We start from the raw sequence: 21,132 nt of genomic DNA, 5'->3' as shown, positions 1-21,132 counted from the left end.
TCACATAAAAACAGCTCCCAGCAATTTCCATTCCTGATGAGCTGGAAGTATTTGTGTGCAGTAAATATCAGCAGTATACTAAATGCACTTGCCTGGGGAACAAATTCATGTATGTGAGCAAAATGAGGGAATCAAATCCGCTCTCGTACGAGAGTGCTGTGATTTACAGTAGTGTTCAGTCACTGTCTATCAGAAACTAATGGAACCACCAAATTCATGGTGTCTACTCCAAGGTATGTGTAAGGTTTAGTGTGGGGACATATGTCCTTTCTTTGAGTGAAGGTGTAGAAATGAAAGCAATGAGATGTGCAAAGTCACATATTCTGATCCAGACCAGGAGCAGAACCCCAGTGAGAGTTTAGGAATGGGAGCTGAGACATTGGAAATGATGTTACTGTGAACTGGACGTTTCTTATTTTACATATGCACCGAATGGGAATATTTTATATATGAATTGCAAATGAGTATTTATGGCATGACAATTGATGGCATGATTAGAACCAAGATTTTACGCTAGCTTTAAACAACTTTCACGTAACTGAACTGGGGGGGAAAATGCATTTTTGCTTAAATTTTCACGTCAAAACGTCTAAACCCCCAATATTTACCCCAGGCTATTCTCCCCCCTCAGTGAAGCAGCGGGATGCCACTGGCGGGGCTGGGGACTCGCGCAGCGCCCGCGGCCCCCTCAGAGCCCCGCGCTCTGCCCACCTGGGATGCCACAGTGAGGAGGGGCTTTTCTTCTGCAGACTCCTCCCTCGGAATCTCCTTCATCACCATGGCCACAGCCTTATCGGCCGCCCTAGCGCCTTTGCCCTACAACAGCGAAACCAACAATGGCGCCAAGTCAGCAGCGGGCTCCGACCGCCTCCCGCGCGCGCGCTCCCGAGCCGGCCCGGCGGGACGCCGGCCGCGCCCGCGCCTGGAAGCGAAGCTGGGTTGGAAGCAGAACACGCACTGTTTAAAAATAGTAAAAATAATAATAATATAACAAATGGTCCGTCAACCCAATGGTTAAGGAGGCAGTTGGGGTCTAGCCGTGGTCTGGTGGCTCGTTAGAGTTGCCCCAATGAAGTCAACAGGAATCCGGCACTTTCCTGCTGGGCCGAGGCCTGCTGGAAGTTCCCCTGTGCCAGCCTTCCGCAGGTAGAATCCCCAGAGCAGCAGGGGCTGGAGGATCACCCCGTTGATTTAATTTTAGTTATCCAAATGTTTATACCCAAAATATCTCTTTGTGGGTTTTTGGATTTTGTTCTTAAAAATAGTGTCAAGTGGAGTTTTCAAATAAAGCACAGTTCCTTGTTGTTCACTGAGGCAAACTCTCCCTGAAACTTGAATGTATAATCTGGACCCACAGAGTTTATAGCTCTAGTAACATTTTAAAAGGCAATTTACATCATATAAACAGTCTGGGTTTTTGCTAACAGAACATACGGAGCCAAATTCTGCCATCGTAGACATTGCTACAGCTCTCCCCAAAATTATCATTGTTGTAGAAATTACAGCAAGGATTTTTTTTTTTTTTTAAACTTCACTTTTCTTAAAATTCTCTTAATACATTCTAAATATTCTGGACAAAGTTAAGATATTTTGACATTATTTAATATACATTAGCCAAACAAAATGTGTACCAACATTATGTGCCATGCTGTTTGATGCCATTCTTTTTATTTAATGAGGGTCTTTATCATCTTGAATTCATGTGGGTTTCTGTAGCTTGATCTTTGGTCTTATTTTGATCTCTGCCTCTTGCAAGTGACAGAGAAGGTTGGAGCTTACACATAAAGCATCACAGCAGAGCTGTGTTATGCCAGTGACCCTGGGCAGGTCCTTATTATTATACTTTAAAAGCTCCTATTGATTTCCATGGAAGTTTTAGCTGTGCAAAGACTGCAGGATCTGGCTCCATAAAAGAAGTATTTTACAACTGGACTTAAATATATTTAAATCCTTAAAGGTCTGTTAACAGAAGGGATTCTTTGCTAAGACATCATATACAAGAATTATCTTCGCTAGCGGTGTCAAGAAAAGCCCCACTCTTGCTTATCCCGAACTACAGACTGTTTCAGGAGCATTTCATCAATTGCAGGTAAAACCATTATGTACTATTACATGTTCTAAACTGATTTTATTACTGATCAGGTCAATATTAGATTAGCTTGCTTGTGCAACACATCACAGATACCCTACAGAGAGTTCTTTGCATGCTGCAAGAAATTCTCAGAGCAGAAGTGTCATAAATGATAAGCATGCTGGATTTGTGATGCCTTTGATATCCAAAGAACTGCAAAGTCATTGTAAAATTAAATATATTAAATTCAATGAGAATTACTTTTAATTGGTAAGCATATCAAAGGTTCTGGGCCAATTACGTGTTTGTTCATGATTCATATGACATATTCCAGGTCTATGAAGCTTGTTTCCAGTATGACACATGAGCTATCATTAGCTAGCACTAATAGCATGCTATTGGTCTTTATAAAATGTAGTCCTTTTGTGCTGAGTGCTAGAACAAAATAGTTTATCAGCTAGGAAGGATGCATTGGAAAGCATGCAGTGCTTTTTATTTCTTGCAGAGTAAAAACCCACCAAAGCAAAGGTCAGGTCACTTTTTTGAAGACAGAGCCACTTTTTCTTCAAGGTTTCACCTACTGCCTGAAAAGAGTCATGATACTCGTATTAGTGCCTGCTGTTCATCCTCCACACACGTAACTGCAAAGCCCTGGGAGTGGCTGACACCAAATATAAAATGTCTCACCAGTTTAAAGTGGCCATGCTACAATGGAGAAAAGCAACCCAAAGGATACCTCTGTGCTATTTTTTTATGAGCAAAGCAAGTGGTTTAATGCTACCTTTTTTTAAAAGTTAGATCTTTAACTTTCCTGTGTGTAAGTCAGCTTGACATTTCTGGCTGCTCAGCCTATGGTATGTGAAACATTTTGAAACTAGAAGCTGATATCAATTTCCTGGATACCAAAGAGAAAGCCAATACAGTTGAATAGCTTAAATTTTCTGATAGAGAGGTACACAGGGGAACAATTCACTGGAAAATACAGCTTTTTATTCTGTTGACTAGAAATTAATATTGCTGTCCTATGTAAGGTAGGTAACCTTGAAAATTTTGGTCTCTCTTCCCTGTAGAGACCACTATGGAACCAATTCTTGCCTATGAAGCCATTAGGCTGAAGAACTGGAGATAAATAAAACCAGTTTTCCTGTGGTCAGGGTAATCTTGTTACTGTTGTCAACTGCAGCTGAAATTAAAATCTCAAGCACATTTATTACAATAACTGTTATAGAATTTTTATTTTTTAAGGTGCTATTTACTTAGCCTCCTTCAATACTAATTGTTTTTTCTTAGCAAGCCAAAGAGTTATATAAATTTACCTGGTACAGCATTTTATTGTTCAAACCCTGTAATTCTGTAACAGCTAATTTTATACTTTCCAGGACTTCAAAATGAACAGTTTGCTGGTAGTGGAGGTTTGCAAGGTAAGTTACTTGCTCATGTAAACCACAGTTTAACAATTTAGTAAATAAATTTCATCATTCCCTATTGGTTTGCAATATAGAAATGGAAACAATTGTGATGTAAAACATGATAACCTATGTGCAAATCATGACAAATTGATGAAGGAAAAAAAATGCATTATTTGATTTAATGGAAGATACTGCTTAACAAAAACTGAGAAATGTGTCAGTATTTCAGTTTTTGGTACATTAAAAAAATGCAACAGTTCCTTTAGGTAGTATCTCCACAGCAAAATAAGGAGTAGAGCTCTGAGTATTCCCCTGACGCTAAATATTTCTAATAGCATTGGGTTCAAAACTTAATAACAATTTCTCTAAGTTTATCCTTTGGGATCAGGTAATGGATAGTAACAGAGATTTCCATATGAGTATGCTGATTTAGCAGGATTTTGTAGGGAAATTTTTTTTTTTTTCTGCTGCTGTTTGTGAATAGTTTCAAATTCAATTTTGTACAAGACACACTATTTAAATGTGGTACTTTGTAATGAATATTTAATTAAACTACTGTAAGAATGTATTAATGTAAATTTCTTGGGCAGCATAAAGTTGACTTTTTTTATTTTTTATTTTTATAATAAGTGATGCATATAGCTTTGTAACCTTGCTCATCTATGATAAAGCCTTAAGTGCTTGGGACCAAGAGATCACCTTCAGGTCCAGATGGGTGGGTCAGAATGGACACATGGTCACACTTGAAACATTACTATTTAGTGCAATACTCTATAATTCTGTAATTATTTTCTTCATTACAGTGATTTGCAAATTTGTTCTTGCATATGAAAAGCCAACAGCCAGTGCTTTGTAAATGTTTGACATTTTGACAACAGTATTTAAACTATAATGATTAATTGCAGAAATTCTTTGTTGTCATCTATGCCATAAAATGATTTTATCTAAAACCATTTCATAATTATAAGTTTGCTTTTGACAAATATTTAAGGTACTTAAATTCACTTTTCAGGAATATTTATAGCATCTGTTCTTGTGAGAAAGCGAGCAGAAAGAAATGATCAGATTTTCTTTTTTCTTTTTTTTTTTTAAATATGTATACATGAAGAAAGTATTCCTTCTTTACACAAACCTGTGCTGTTCCATTTATTTTCCAAAGATCTTACCGAGCTGTTTCAGCTTTAATTGACACACTACAATGCATCCCTCTTCACAGAAATCATCTCAACACGGCCATGTTTAAATTTAAGCTTCTATAAAATAGAAGTTTTAAAACAGTTTTCCTCAAAGGAATTTGATAGAATAAAAAAAAATTATCTTCAGAGAGTGCAGGTACAGGTATGGCAGGATTTCTGGGCTCATGGGCATCTCCCTTTGTAGCTGAGAAGAAACAGAATAACACCTCTCTGCATTTATGAATGTAACGCCAAAAAGTACGGCCAGATGTCCTGACCTTTCTCACTGGGCTATTGAATTGAAGTGTTTGAAAACAAAATGAAAACAAAACCCAGCAGTTCAGGACATCTTGAAGTACCGGTCTGCACTTTAAATATCTTTATTGGTTGGGAGAGCCTTTGTAAAGCAAACTTTATGAAAAGTGCATTAGTGAAAACTTGAAGTTTTAGCAGCTGTTGTCTTCCTGTGCTGCTTAAGGTGTTGGATTTGGAAGGCTTGGCTGCCCTCCAGATCCCCCAGCAGCTGATGTATTAGAGTACCAGCTAAGCAGCCTATTCCAAATGGCTTTATGCTCCACAAATCTTCCCATTTTGTGCAACTTGAAAGTAAAAATGCAGGGAAAAACTTGGCTTTATTTTTTTTAAATTGTGCAGCACTAAGATTTCTACTTCTCAAAATGAGCAGACAAAGCTATACAATGGTACCATGGGAGTTCCAGTGTCCACAGTACAATACAATTTTGAGCTCTTGATTTACATACAATCTCTTTATGACTTCAATCTTTCCCCTTCTCAGGCTTTTATGTTCATGTTTTCAGCATATGTCTTTCTTCTCATCTATACTTTTCTGCTTTTTTCTAGTGGTGTTATATCTTGCACTTTATATACAATTAAAAATAATGAGGAAATGTATGGTGAGGCAGTTTTATGGACCAATACAAAATGGATATTTAAACAGAAAATTCTGTTTCATCAAAGCTGGTGGTAGTTTTTTATTGCAAGCCTAATGAATTCAGGTATATATCCAAGATAAACGGGAACACAATTCCTTTATGCAATACTCAGTTGACCGTGGTGAGGAAATGAGAACAAGCTCTCAGTCCTGAACTGGAAGCAGCATCGTCAGGGTAGAGCAGCTTTCAGAACCTGAGCTACTACTTTGATATTGTGTTTGTATTATTTGGAACCTCTTATCAAACTCTCTGTTAGTGATTATCCACTCTTTTGACCTGTGACCCACAGTAGTTCATTCTTACAAGGTTCTGATGAAATACAGAGTTGGCCACAGACAAGGAAGCAGCTATAGGAAGACTTGCCCAAGAAGTAATTTACAGTAAAGCAGCTAAATCCATATTTGCTGAGTTCACAATGTTCTACTCCTCTTTCATCCCTTTACCCATTTTTTCATTCTTATGTTGATGGAATAACAGATTTCAGTGTTACTATGGAAAGACTTGACTGCATTCAAGAAAAATGGCAGAGAAAGGGACAAAAGCAGATAAAAGGCAATCAGCATAAATATTCACATTTCCCCTCACTGGGCTGTGTCTTATATCTATTTAAAAGTCGATAGTGTGGTTAAATTGCATTCCAGTTTGAGAAGCATTTGCACTGAAATGGCACTGTAAGGTTTTCTGTTTATTGACACATCACGTGTGCTCCCTTGAGAAGCTGTCTCAGTCTGAAGCCTATAGATTCATTCCAAAGCCAAGTGGGACAATTTCCAAAACATCTCTGGGGGAAGCTCTGCAAGACCCATTTTGCTCTCAAGAACTTATGCAAAGTTACTGTACTTAACACACCAGAACACAAATTATGACTGGAAATTAATAAACAATTCTGTCAAACCTAACTCATTCTCTATAAGCTAGTATGATTCCTGCAGGCTGAGAGGAGGAGGAGGATGTGAAATAAGGTTTTTTCTCACTTGAATCAAAGAGTTTTATTTGGAGTATAATAGGAAGTGCACAGTTTGAGATAACAAGAAGATAACAACACTGTAGTGTTGGAACAATAATGATGATTTAACTGTAAACAGGAAATTCAGCCAGGAATACAGAGCAGGGCTGGTAGGAAGGAGGTCTGGGACAGAACTAACTACTTAGAGGTTGTTTAAGGTTCTGATCCTTTTACAAATGAGTTATATAATATATCTCCTTGTGATAGAAGGCTTGGATGAGATGCTTTGCAGTCTTTTCTTTCTTTGCAATTTTCATCTTTTAATAAGACCATTGTGAATATGTAGAAACTATTTTTTTAGCACTTATTTGATTGACTTCTTAATAATTTGGAATTGCATCACCAAAGGGATGAGTTCTTTGACTGCACAATGGTATATGACTTCAAAAATCTTAGGAAATAGCTGCAGGATTTCTTTCATCTCTGCTTAGTCTGTGTCAAGGAACTTTGTGAAATCATTGAGTTTAGCAACTGGCACTTTAAAATTTGTTTCGTATCTTCAGCAAAGAATTAGTACTGAAGCATTTTCTCTCCCATAATTTCAGTTCCTTTTATGTTGACTTCAGTATCATGATCCCCATTGATAACATACACATAGCAACAGAATTACTTGCTATTATTTGCTATATTGCCATAATGATGCATGTGCTGAATTAGAATAATTTACCTGTTCAAGTAAAATTCCAGGAGATCAGATCACTTTCAAAATAAAAAATTGTGACTAAAGTGCTGTCTGATGTTTAAATGTTTACTGCACACATGATGGATTAAATGATGGACTTTGCTCCCTCATTTCCTCCCAGCACATGATGTATTGCTCTTTGAAGTGGTAGGGGCTCCTCACCTCCTGCTACACAATTTTTATGGTTTTGTTTCATTAAACATTCAGAGAACTCAGACTAGCTCTGCAGTCTGTTTAGGAAAAGCAATGAAACAAACTGAGAAGTGGTGGTATTTTATGTGGAAAAATCAGCAGCTTATCAGTGAGCACGAATATAGTCTTTGTGGGAAATGCAGAATATGAAACATTGCTCTGAGTTAACTGGAACAGGCAAGCTGTTACAAGCCAGCTGTTTCTGAGCCTGTCTTTTAGAAACTCTTTTATAGGTGTAGCAATAAGGTGACCCTCAGTGAAATTAACAGCTGTTCTTCTGTACCCTCAGATAATGGTTTGAGCTACAAAGCTTGAGACAAACATTTAACTTCTTGCATGCTTGTCACAAATGTTTATAGATGTTGGGAATCTTGCTTTTGACAGTTTTGCTTAGATCTGCTTTTGTATTATCTTTGTCTTTAACTCTGCCACTGTGAGACAGGTTTCTGTACTCCCAGTTGTGCTGTCCTAAGAGTCAAAACACTAATTTATTGACATTAATTTAGCAAAGGCAGTATTGACCAGAGCAAAATATGGAGTGAGTCATGGCATAGCTTAAAAGTCCTATTTATTTAAAGAAAATAAACCCAGACAAATTCAGCTGTTTCCAGAAGCTGCTGTGCCTTAACTGTAGTATCTTGATATCACTGAATTTTCTCAATAATAAAATGCACATGGATATGGCAACATAGAAGTATTTTGGCCCCATGTGAAAGGTGATATTCAAGTATCTTGAAGCAGTCTGCCTTCAATTTCAGAGAAAAAAGTGGGTCATCTCTGGGATGATCAGTCTGTGGGTTGATTCTCTCTTTTATTACATCTTCGCTTGGGACAAATGAAAAGGGTATGATGATACTTTATGTGTAAAAGACAACTGGAAGTATAACTGTGTCTGGAATATGATGCAAGTTATTTTTAAAAGAAAGTTATGCAGATTCTGCTGTTTAAAAAGTATAATCTATGCTCTGCCAGCTTGGAACATAGAAATATGCATATTTTTTTTGGTATTTGCAGATTTTGTTGTTCTTGTTTTAGATATCATTATTAAATCCTGAACTCACAGTTGTACACCTGTGTAGCCAGAAAAGGAATTAGGTCCCATTAGCCCCGTTCTTTTTAGTGCAGACTTTTTTCTAGATTGGGCAGTCACTTATCAGACATTTAGAATAAGACAAGCAAAGGAATAAACACAATTTAAAAGATAAAGGAATTTCTGACAGCTAGAAAAAAATATTTAAATGCATAATAATATGATCATATCCTCCAGATACAATTCTGTGAGAGTTTTAAGATAATTTTCAAGTCCTGAAACTGTGGGTTTCTTCACAGAAGGGAACTGGTACTCCTCTAAAGAATATAATGGAGATGTTTATCAAAACTGCTGGAGGGGCATAACAGTTGCCTGTTATTTCCTTTTGTTTTACATCACCAGATTAAGAGTCCAAATTGATTATTTTCATGGTCTTTCAATGTTTTACTCTTTCTTTGGAAGTCCTCAAATAATTCAAATTATGTTGAATGAGGGTGACTGTTCAGATGCCCTGTTATTGTAGAATCAGATAAAATTCTGCATACTGTTTTGAAAAATGAGATATGTATTTAAATAAATGAATTGGTATATGTCTCTTACTCGGTACCTAATCTCAGAACCATTTAAAAATTGTATTAGTTCTTAAATTACTTATTTTGATTGTTCTGGTTTTGTTTATGAAGGATGACAGCTTGGGCACTGAAGACAGTTTGTAATGCATTGTCACCACTGTTAACTCTTATTGAAGATTAGGATGAAAATCTCAGGATTTGAGTTCTATAAATATGGGGTAAACATTATGTGATCAAAATTCATGTCCTCAGTTTATTGTTTTCATACACATTCTTTCATGGTTTGTGTATAACCATACCAGATTTAATTCTGTTTGGGATTTTTGTTTTTCTCTGGCTTGCTTGTTAAACGCCTTGCTCAAACGCTCTTAAAAACAATTGAAGTTTTTATAAACATGAAATGCTAAAATATATTTAATCTCAACATAAAAATATATGTGATTCTACCATGTAAAAGGCAAGAAAGATGATTAGGCAGAGAATAAATGGAACAAAAAAGTAACAAAGGGTAGCTGGATGTTTGTGATTTGGTTTGTTTTGAAGCAGATTGATGTTACTTCCTCATCATCTATGATGAGACCAGTACATATTAAATAAGGAAAGCTTATCATACTGGATGGCAGGTTTGAAAACAACAGATCAGGATAGTTTATAATTGAAAAATACTTTTAAGATTTTTTTTCTTAACCTATATGAGTTCTTTCCAGCCGTGATTCTGCATGCTGCTGGGATAAATTTTGCCTTCCAAATACAAACATTTGATTCCCACCATAATATAAACTCTTGATACCCTTTAGTTTATTATGTAATTTTTTTGCTACAACCTTAAGATTTCAGTCCTTTCTACAGTGAATGGTGTCAAAGTAGAACTCTTTTAGCACTTTGGTCATAAAGGGTCTTTATGCTATATCCTTGACCCAAAATTCATTCTGAATCTCTTGTGCTGTGTGTTCTTTGCAACAAAGGATTCAGAATCTGGGTGTACTTACCTCCAGAATAAAACCCTATTTTTAACCTGTATAGTATATTTACTCCCTTATTTTTATTCCCTAAAAAGAGTAAATTGTCACTTATCAGACAATGGCGATAGTAAATGAGGAACTGGAATTACAGTGTTGTAGCAAAATAACTTCATGTCCCTGACCTAGACACGGCCTCTGCATGCACTTCCAGCTTTGGAATGATCTCATCAGAAGTACCAAAGTATGTTAATGTTGCAAAAGCAGCATTAACAGCATCATATAAAAGCAGCATTAGCAGCATCATATAAACCCATTTAGAGAGGATTATGCTACTGTCCCTTCATTTACACAGTTTGGAAACCTTCAGGGAGAAATTCTTAAAATTGAGGTATTATGATTGTGCTCTTAAAAGATGTTCCTAATTCTCTGACGTGTACTCTTAGTGTGGAGAATGGACTTTTCTATTCTAATATTGCAAATACATTATTAAAATTAAAAAAAAGTAGGTGCATTAGTAATTACTTCTAGACCTAATCATAAGTTCAGCTGCCTTGGAAAACTAAAAGTTCATTCTGAGCAAACACTCATAGAATGATTTGATTTGGAAGGGATCTTAAAAAAAATTTAGTTCCAATTCCCTGCCCTGGGCAAGGGACACCTAGATCAGGGTGCTCAGAGTTCCACCTAGCCTGGTCCTCTATCTTTTGTGTTTAAGATAATTTATTAGCATAATGGGACACATCAGTTGCATTTGTAATCTGCTCTTTGGTGTGTATTTGCAAGTATTCTATACTCTTTTTTTGCTTTGGTGGATTTAATTTCATTTTCATATCAATGACAGTAATTAGCACCTGGCCTGTTCTATAAGGAGCTGAAAGCAACATCTCTATTTCTGATATCCAGCACATCACTGATATCAGATATTCTCCATACTGTTCTACTTGAATAGGCATTTACCCTCTCCTACAGATTTTTTTTTACCTATTTATTTTTGCATACTTATATAGTAAAAAGTATCCATTAAAGCAAAAAAGAAAATTATGCACTTATTCACTCACTTTATGCACACCTTTTAAATGTGTGCTTTAAGAGTGTATAATGTTTATAAAGTGCAGTGTTTTGCAGTCCTCTTGTGCTTAGGTTGGCAAGTTCCTCATTAGGGAAGCAAGTTCTCTGTTTTTGTTTCTGTAGTTCAACAGTATCACCAAATTCAGTTGTTAACTCTCAGTTTGAGGATGTCTGCAGTGTAATTAAAAAGGTGGTGAGTCCACACTTTTTTCAGCAGCTTAGTTTGGCTGGTAGTGTAGCAATTTTGTTTAATAAAAACTCTGTGGGTATCTACAACATGATTTCTGTGACCAAGTAGTAAAAGCAGCTGGTAACAGCAAATGGCTCTTATGGAGAAATTCTTAATTCTCAAAACATCTTAATTAAGATTTCATATGCAAAAAATTTGCTAAATACTCAGTTATATTTTCCAAGAAGCTTCCATTGCGATTATTTTCTTGTAAATGATGTAAATGATGTTACATGAATTTCAAAACTGGGTCCTGGCAGATACAAAACCCCTTGGAGGTACAGTTGCTCCAGTTAATGGATTGTGCAACTTCAGCTGGGATGTCAGATCTTGCACCAGTCTGTCCTGTGTAGTTAAAGCTAAACTAAATCTCCCCTACACCCCAGGGCACAGTAACCTAAAGCTGGAGAGGTTAAGCAGCCTGACAGTAGCACAATAGCTATTGTCAGAAATACTTCTCCTCAGAGATTCCATAAAAAAAATAAATCTATCTCAATTGTGCAGTGCAGTCCTATACTCTGCTGGTGTCTCCTTCCACAAGATCACGTTCATTTGCCACAGACTGTTCTTGAACATCAAAATCAATCTTGCTCAAGTGAAGGAGCGGGGATGAGGGACCATCTTCTGAATGGCTTGTAGGCAGCCTCAATAAATGTGCTTTTTATCAGAGAATGATCAGGCTCGTAGCTGAGGGAACGGGGTGCAGCAGCTCACTCATGTCTCATTGTACCAAGGACTAGCCCAGGATGGGGCTGATAAATATCTGGAGAGGGGTTGGGTATTTCTGGCACCCCAGGGTGGGTGAGGTGGGTAAATTGTGGAGTTTCAAATATACTTATTTGTATCAAATATGTTTATATATATTTATCTTTCCTTTCTACTCACTGAGGAAAGCAACTGAGCCAGCACAGAGAAAGAAAGAAAGGTCAATTTGTTATTATAGTGCTGTAGCTAATTCACTATCTTATTTCTTTTTGTATTTAGGAACAGAGAGTGGCCTTAGATAGCTTCTCTAATGACAGTGCTATGACTGACTGAAATCAGTGCATCAGTCAGCACTCTGGATTTTTTATTTACTGAAACACTCTGCTGCTTCATTTTGCTCTGAAAATCTTGTAAATAAGGAAGTTTTATCCCAAATTCACTCTTTCCCATTAAGCGTGAGGCACTTCATATTAATGAAACCACAGTGAAATAATATGAAAGATAGCATTGTCAACTCAGATCATTAAAAATTACTTGAATAAATACACAGGCATATGCTTAGACTGGCAAAGACTAGAAGATTTTTTTCAGCCCAGATAGCACGAGCATAATTGAGGAATAAAAGAAGCTGCCGCAGATGGTGATAGCAGTGAGAGGCCCAGTGACATGTGCTTCAACTCCAAGTTTGCTACAGGGGAGTTACTGAGGTAGGATAACACACCAGAGCTACTGCCAGAATCTCAGGCTCCAAGAAACTTGCTTATTAGCTAATTAGAGCTGCATATTCGTAAAGAGAGTGAATTGAATCTGTCCTTCCTATGGGGAGGTGTTCACGGGGTTAAAAGCGAAGTGAGAATTGCGTGTCTGTCCCAAGAGATCAGTGCCAGAGAGGGTCCAGCAAAGATGAGGGAAGGAGCATTTCCAAGAGTGAGGCAACCTGTGGTACTGGCACTCTGTAGGCACTGCCTGGTCAGGAGGAAGAAGAATTACTTATAATTATGTCAATTGCCCAGTAGGATCGGAAAACACTGGTGCTTCCCTGGAAGGGAGGGAAGGAGGCTACACCTGGGTCACAAGGCAGCCTTGTTGGAAACCCTACCAAGCTGTGCTTGGTCTTAAAGCTGAACTAAGAGTGTCCACAGCAAGACCAGGATTTTTTTTTTTCCTGTCCTGTTCACATCTTAACATGAAGTGCCTGTGGAGACATTGGCAACTGAAAAAAATTCAAGCAGCTTATTCCTGGACAGGGAAATGCAAAGGATAGCTTGGAGTTTTCACACAGGACTGTCCACTCATCAGCTACACTTGACTTTTTGCACACAGTTTGCCTCATTTCATTAATAGAGTAAGGGTTTTTTTGGTCAGTAATAGTGACAATGGTTGAAGAGATTTTGGCTACGGCAGACTGAGAACTTTTATTTTAATACATGAAAAACCATCTCCTTTCAAATGTTACCATGTTATCCTGAAAGTGTTGAAAAAAACCTTTCTCTTTTTCATGATCCTGTTCCCTGAATAGTGGAATAGAGGAATTACTCCTCATATACCTGCTGAGGCTGTTTCTATTTTCTCCAATGATTTGTTTTTGGGTTTTTTTGGTTTTTTTTTGTGTTGGTGTTTTTGTTAAATGCTGACCTTTTATTTCTCTATTGTCTGTGACAATATAGTTGAACTGTGTATTATTTCCATATACAGGCTTGAAATATTTTTTTTTGCACTCTATAAATATCCTTACATTACCAAAAGCTGGGAGGTTTTAGAAACTCTCTTAAAGATCTGCTTGCAAATGTAAAAATACGCACATTCTACGCACAAGGATAGCTGGAAATCGATTGTTAATTAAAACAAGGCATTGTCTTCTGTGCAAATGTGAGCTCTTTGAGAGTAAATGTAGACAAGAGACACACAATGAATGCATCAAGTGCTTGCATTTTGTGACTAAATTTGAAATTTCAGTCTGAATTTTCCTGGTTTATTTATGAACCAAAGGCTCTGTGCACGATTGGTTTTCTGTGCACAAGAGAAGGATCGAGAATAAAAGATGGTCTGTTTTACTTGGAGCTGCCTAATTTAGAGCTCCTATTACTGAGCATGACTTGTTTGTGACTATATCAAGTTAGCCATTTAACTCTAATGAGGAGTATTACAGATATCACCAGATCAGCAAATTATAGATGACATTTTAAATTGTTACAAATACTGTGGGAACCACAAGAAGGAGAACTTTCATCCCATGGTTTTTTTATATCATTGAGAAAACAGCTTTGAGTTTCTGGGCTGTGTGGTACCATGTGATATAGTAATTCTTAGTAATTCCTAGCTTTTGAGGTTATGGCATGCCTTGTGCTCACCTTAGCTGACCTGATATATAACAGATAGGAAAAGTCTTTGTTTTGTACATCACTTGTATCTTGCAGGGAATATCCTCTGCGACATACATATATATATATATATATATATATATATATATATATAGTCAGAGGAACATCTTTGCTGACTCTCTGACCTTTCAGCTTGGAGAAAACCAAGCTCAGATGGGGACATTGATTCGCTCCCTCCACCTTCCTCATGAGATACATCCCCAAAAACCATTCTGCTGTTCACATCAACGTGTCAGCACTTCACTTCTCCTCTGGGAGTAGATGGTGCCGAATACTCCCCCGGGCAGAGGTTTCAGCAGCCTGGAGAAAGGATCTCAAATGATCTGGAGGGGAATGTTTTATTTTGGGAAACTGCTACCTTTCTTCTCCTGGGTTCACACTTCAGGGCAGGTGGGATGTGCTGAGAGCATTTCATGAATTTTCAGTTTGCATCTCCCTTTAGTGTCCTTAGGAGTCTCTGCTGGACGTCCTCTTTATTTTTTGCTGCTACTTTTCTACTCTTTATAGTGCAGCCCAAAAGGCAGCAGAGCACCTGCTATCACAGTAGTGTTCTATTGAATGTAGTAGTTGAACTCCAGATAATCCCTTGCTGTCTGCTCCTAGTATGAGTTCTATAAATCCTCCTAGGAAATAATCTATGAAATACCAATGAAGGTGAGTTTTTGATCCTTAATTTTATTTTCAAATAAATCTATCGATACTTGAAATTAATTGTCTGAGAATTCCATGTTCAGTGAATCAGAAATTCTGTTACAGAACTAAAATTAGATACTTCTCTTTCCTTTTGTGACTGCTAAGATGCTTGCCCTGTTGTGTATTGCCCTCTACTCTGTTTCTTATACAGAATACCATACCTAAAAACAAGAGGTACTATTTCTATAGGGGGATGGGAAGTATTCTCTACTGAAACTGCTGATTTGGAGTTACACTGTGGACCAGTAAATCTCAGCTGTGGCCTCTTAGCGTCACAGATCCTGTTGCAGTAACTATTGTACAGTGTTGACATTTCTCCTTCCATGTTTATATATTGATTTAATATTGTTATTTAGAAAAATATGTGAGAATGGTCTGGAATAATGATCACCTTACAAGATGTTCTGAATAAAGCAGTGTTGAAACATAGATTTATCAGAAGAACTGCTGGAACTTCTGTTCATTTGGCACCAGCACCAGTGTAAATGCTATGACAATACCCTTGTAAATGTTCCTATCCAGACTGCATCTGCCTGTTCTGGCTTGTGAGTCTTTGGCTCATTGTCTGGCTGGAAAAATCACAATGAAAAAATTGTTTCTTTGACCCAGAACTAAAGTGACTATTGATGCCATGCAAAATTATGAAAGTAGTTAACTTTGAATCAAATGGGATTTTTTACTAAGTCCAAGTTATTCTGTTGCAGAGGTGACAGAAAAATATATAGCTCAGAAAGAAATCAGTAACTGAACATTTGTAACTGATATCTCAAAATATTTTCCAGAGAAAACTGTCTCCAAAAGCTGGAGATATTATAAACTTAATATGAGCTATATTTTTCCTGAAAAAACTATGTATATCTAATGTTTATTAAAATTGTATGCTGAGTCATGCTGAACAAGCCCTCTCAGTGAGAAGAAATATGGACATTTAAAACCAACTTATGTATATTCAACCAAAAGGAATTTCTTGGTTTTTTGGCGCTTTTTTTAACCATGCTACATTAATGTTTGCTGCATTAGATGCATCTTTCTTCCTTTGTTTGGCTTGCTGCTTCTATGGATGAATTCCAAATGAAAATCTCCTTTCCCAGTTGCTCATTTTGTAAAAATGACCTAATGTTGGCAGCAAGTGGAATAAAACCAGCAGGACTAGAGGGATGTAAAGGAATTTCTGAATTTTATTGCAATGTTTGGAGTTCAATGGGAAATTTTTGCAATGCAGTTGTCATCTTTACAGTAGAACAGAACAACTTTTGAGAGCTTGATGTTTTTCGCCCTGGGGTCCTAATGGGGGATGGATGTAAGGAAACACATCTATAAAGGACTATTAACTTCTTGAAAGTTGTTCAGAGTTGTGAAGGCCAGAGCCAATACAGCAACATACTGGCTGAGAGGATTCCAGTGTAAAAGACAAATTGAAAGAAATCAGGGAATGTAGCACAAAGGGTAATGAATAAGCACAGCTTATGCATATGCCTCACCACATTAAAGAGAAAATATTTTTCCACAGTCTTTAATTTTTTAAACTAATTTCAGCTATTAATGTGAAATCAAAGATTAGGCTGTCCTTTTTGCAATAACTGTGTCTGTAGTCTTCTACTTCTTTCACGTATAAAATGATTGAAATAGGAGTCAAGAGCCACAAGCATCATAGAGATGCTTTGTCTCATCTAGGTTGCTGGGAAATTATGATATAAAATTAGCTATAGAAGAATAACAGCATTTGTGCTCAGAGAACTCCAGAACAGTAGCTGTTGTTCTCTAGCAGTTATCAACTAGCAATTATCAAAATGGCTAGAAGCCAGTTTAAAATACTACAGATTCTCCTGTTGTGAAGTTTTATACTGCTGCCTATCTACAGCTGGTACTGCTGTATTACAAGCCCCTGAGAACATGAATGTGGTGTGCTCTTTAAGTACTTCCTAAGTCTGAGTAATGCAATTACAAAACCAGAAACTACACCCTGGATTGTGGTTGTAGTTACATGTGACTCTTGTATAAAATAAAAACTTGTCTAAGATATAACAGCCTATTTTGATGTGTGTAAGGACTAAAAAATGTACATTTAAAGCCTAAATATAACTCCCTGTCTGTTAGGGATGGGACACAGGCCAGCCTTGTTATCTGCCTTCAGAGCATTAACCTGGAGGCATTTAGGCAGCGGTTGTGGCTTGACACTGTAAGACGTTAAATGCTCCCAATCCCATTGCCTCCTCCAGCTCTAAGGGGTGCTAAGTAAATCCCCTAAGCAGGAATTACATTTAGCAAAAATAAGTCCTCCTTCTCTTGTTTTAATCGGTCGAGTTCCTGAATTAGTGGAAGCATTTAGAATCCATTAAAAATGAACATTGAAAAGCAGCCCAAGTTTGTATTCAGTCAGCACAAACCCATTTGGGACTGAAATTTCCAACTTTAGGCTTTGCTTGATTCCCAGCGGCAAACAAAGCTCATAATTGTATTGTGAATGATGGGGAAATATGATAATGAAACATCTGGAATATTTAGGACTGGTAGAGCCTGGAGATAGCCCCAGTTGGTGTGCAAGTGTGCACAGCTGCAGCAAGCCAGAACTCCTGGGTGGTAAATACTCCTTATCAGGTCCTTGTACAGATTTAAAAAAAAATAAAAAATAAAGAGCTGTTGGTGAGGTTCACAATCCGATTACCAGTTTCACCACATCTCCCTGTTCCAAATACCATCAGGGATTGTGTATACTTACAGAGAAGTACTTGTCTCCTGGTTTCAGGAGAACAGAGACAGCTGTTGTGAAAACTGCCAACATCAGACAGAGGAAGAGAGAACAGAGATAATAGAAAATGCCAGAAGTAAAGAGAAAGAGAAGACTGATGAGATCATCAGACCTCATGAAGTATGTCATGTCAGAGGTGTTTGACATGAAGTGAGATAACAAGCACACACCACACACTGGAAGCTTCTCTGCTTAAAAACTCACATATCTGCAGCACAATTTTACTATTTTTTAAGCACTTTTCATAGAATGGTTGGGATTGGGAGGGACCTTGAGGATTATCAAATTCCAACCCCTCTGCTGCAAGCCAGCATGCCACCCACTAGCTCAGGTAACCCAGTCCAGTCTGGCCTTCAACAAGGATGGGGCATCCACAGCTTCTCTGGGCAACCAGTGTCTTACCACCCTCTGAGCAAAGAATTTACAGCACCCCCAAGTCCTTCTCTGCAAGGCTGTTCTCAATGTTTGTCATCAAAGGCTCAGAGGGAAAAACCCCACTTTTCCCATGGACTTTGTCAGTCTAAACTTCCCAAAGGGTCTGCCACAGAACCTGTAGCATAGAGAGTTTGAAAGGCATTGGGAGCAATCAAGAACCTACAACAAGTGGAGGTCAGCAGATATAGCTGTATTATAAGGAACTCATCATGGCAGTACACTTTTATTTGCAGTTACAGGAAATTATTAAAACCTGTGGATTTCAGAAGAATTCCACTCAAGTTAGGGCAGTCTCACAGCAGCTGTGGAATTGGAAAAACAGCACAGCACGTTGCTCTAACTTAGCACCTCCCACCTCCAACTTGTCCTATGTACTAACTTTGAGGGAAGCTGAAACAGAGCTGACTGGCTTTGGACTTGTTCTGTGTGTAGTTGCATCTGCCTCTGTTTCCCTGGTGTGATCTGTTTTGTAAGAATGTATTTTCAATAACTAATAATTCTGTTGAAGTGGACAGGTAATTGACATATGCTTGTGCAATTTCTATTTTGTTTCCTAGTCCATGTGTTGTCTTTTTCAGTCTTTCTTATGTTATTTTTAATTGTATTTTTGTATTTTCAGGGAGGTAAATCTCCTATGTTTGGCATATGCCAGTGAGACGTGCAAGTATATGGAGTTGTGCTCCATCAGGACCTTGTCACAAGGGAGGAGGGATGATGTTTGTTTACAACCATGCAAGAATTACATTGGTTAAAGGTGCCTTTGCAAGTTCTCCTATCTGTTCCTTCTCAATAGAAGCTTTGCTGTGATTTTCTAAAGCTCAAAAACATCCTGTGTCCAGTCCTTGGCATCTTCTTGACTACAAATGAACCTGAACTTCCACCTTGAGAAAGTTCAGATAGGTAGTAAACAGTGAAAATTGATTGTCCTAAACTCCAGAGCTACATGGCACAAATATGGCCTGCAGTAATCCTATAGCTCTGCATCTCCATGCACTGCACGTGGTAAGAAAATATTGTCTCCAGCTGCTGCCTGCAAAAGACTTTCTATTCTGAGGCATAACATTTCTCTGTAGGGATACATTAGCTGAATTCATATATATAGCCTGTCAGAAGTCATAATCTAGAGAATTAAGCTTTTAAACATTTGTGAACTACCTTGTGTAATGAACTTCTTATCCTGCTGCTTAAATTATTGAAAAGACTCAGTGAAGTGAAACACTTAATTTTTGTAGAGTGAAATCTTTTTAAAAGACCAGTTAGGGAGAAAAATCAGCATCTGCAGAAACATGAATATCAGAGTTTCAAAGCTTCTAACTATTGCATGACCGTATTTCAACAACACGCAGACATTTGCAATAAATCACATTATCTGTCATGCTTTCCTAAAAGTACACAAGGATGTAAATAGGTATGAAAACTTCAACTGAAAAGTTCCCAAAATTTTGCAGGATCTGTGCTGCCCTGTTATTTTACCCATTGCATGTGAAAATATCAAACAGAGACAAGTTGCTCAGGGCAACCTCTCTTCTTGAGACTAAATGTCTGCCACATAATCAAACACAGCAGTAAAAAATTCCAATAAAAACTGGAATTGAATTATTAACCTCTAGAGTTCTATATCAGCCTTAAAAGTAGTCGGTGGAGGTTTAGTCTCCACAGTCCTCCTCTTACAGGAGATTTCCAGCTCTCAGCATGCAGTCTGGCAGCAGTAAGTGCACTGTGGCTGGGAGCAGCTGTTCATGGTGGTATCCAGCAGCTGAAAAAAAACCCCACTGAGAATGCCAAAAAACAAAGTTTTAAAATCTACTCTAGAAATGTCCCTCCACCCCCCTTCCCTTGAAAGACAATTTATTCACAAAAGTTGAAGTTAATTTTGGATGAAAAAAGCATAAATTAAAATGTAGAGAGTTTTCTGCTTGTTTTGGGGTTGGTTTCCCCATCTCCTCCCCCTTTTTTCTCCTATCTATATCTTTGCACCTTCTGAAACTAATCAGATGCCTTGGCACACCAGATTGTGTGGCTCCTCAGCCTTACATATGTTATAAATTCAGGATCCTCTTTCTGAAAGGCTGGGGTGTGATGGGATGTCTCCTGTGAGTCTGCCACACCTGGAAGGCCAGGTGCATCCTTCCTCCTCATTCTGTCTTGGTAATTTTTCAATATGCCTTTCTTGGAGCTGGTAGCTCTCGGGTGTCAGATATATCTTCGTCAGGAAAATGTACTTGTGCTTTTGTTGCGGTGTCTTTTAGATCAGATTGGAGTACTTGTGATTCTATATTCTCCTCTTGGAAAATGTAGGTGGACTTTGACATTCCTATAGAAGCCAGAATTGTTGATGGATGGGTTGAAGTCAGAGCTTCTCGTGGGTGTTTGCAGCCCCTGTGTCCATGAGTGACACTGAAAGACAGCTGGGAGCTGTCCCCAAGCCCAGCCTACCTTCCTGGGAGGTGAGGTGGGAAAATCCAGGTACAAGTGCAAGAAGAGCACAAATAATCTGTTTCTTTTTACTGTCTTCTGGTCTAAACCCATTTTATGTAACTCTTACCTGCCTGCATTGAGGTCAGTGGAAGGGGCACTACGGCATGGGGCTGGAATTGAGTCACTGGAAGAGCTACTTATTGGAGACTATTGGCTCCTCTGACTTCCTCAAGAGCTTTATTCAAAGGAGTTACTAAATCTGCTTTGCCAGAGGGAGCGCTTTGGTGCCCAGATGCAAGTAAAGAGTTTCATCTTTCTCAAAGTGTTGTGCTTGGTGTGGGATCCACAAGAAAAGCAGCTGAAGAGGTGGCCCAGAGAGCTCTGCCAGGGTGCAGCTTTCCA

At 38.0% G+C, this 21,132-nt stretch overlaps 2 protein-coding genes across 14 annotated transcripts in view; one reads left to right on the top strand and one right to left on the bottom strand.

The window, feature by feature from the left end:
* PEX5L (peroxisomal biogenesis factor 5 like) overlaps positions 1-21,132 on the bottom strand; it is a 105,921-nt gene that overhangs the window by 38,592 nt on the left and 46,197 nt on the right. For 7 of the 13 annotated variants that reach the window (XM_086844125.1, XM_086844118.1, XM_086844116.1 and 4 more), the window contains 2 exons: positions 2,590-2,655; positions 712-816 (listed from right to left, as the gene is read on the bottom strand). The exons of 1 other annotated variant lie outside the window; for it this stretch is intronic. In XM_086844125.1, the coding sequence (XP_086700251.1) occupies positions 712-816; positions 2,590-2,655 (171 nt within the window). Of the gene's footprint in view, positions 1-711; positions 839-2,589; positions 2,656-21,132 lie in introns of those variants that run through there. 5 more of the 13 variants (XM_086844117.1, XM_086844119.1, XM_086844115.1 and 2 more) reach the window with 2 other exon arrangements.
* TTC14 (tetratricopeptide repeat domain 14) overlaps positions 769-21,132 on the top strand; it is a 170,245-nt gene continuing 149,881 nt past the window's right edge. Inside the window, exons 1-3 of the mRNA XM_086844097.1 lie at positions 769-1,146; positions 1,958-2,089; positions 3,451-3,492. The gene's annotated coding sequence lies outside the window, so the exon portion shown is untranslated. The remainder of the gene's footprint in view (positions 1,147-1,957; positions 2,090-3,450; positions 3,493-21,132) is intronic.

This window comes from Cyanistes caeruleus, chromosome 10, assembly GCF_971803275.1.
Source record: "Cyanistes caeruleus chromosome 10, bCyaCae1.hap1.1, whole genome shotgun sequence".
In the NCBI taxonomy this organism is placed as follows: domain Eukaryota; kingdom Metazoa; phylum Chordata; class Aves; order Passeriformes; family Paridae; genus Cyanistes; species Cyanistes caeruleus.
This window is presented reverse-complemented; position numbering and strand designations above follow the sequence as displayed.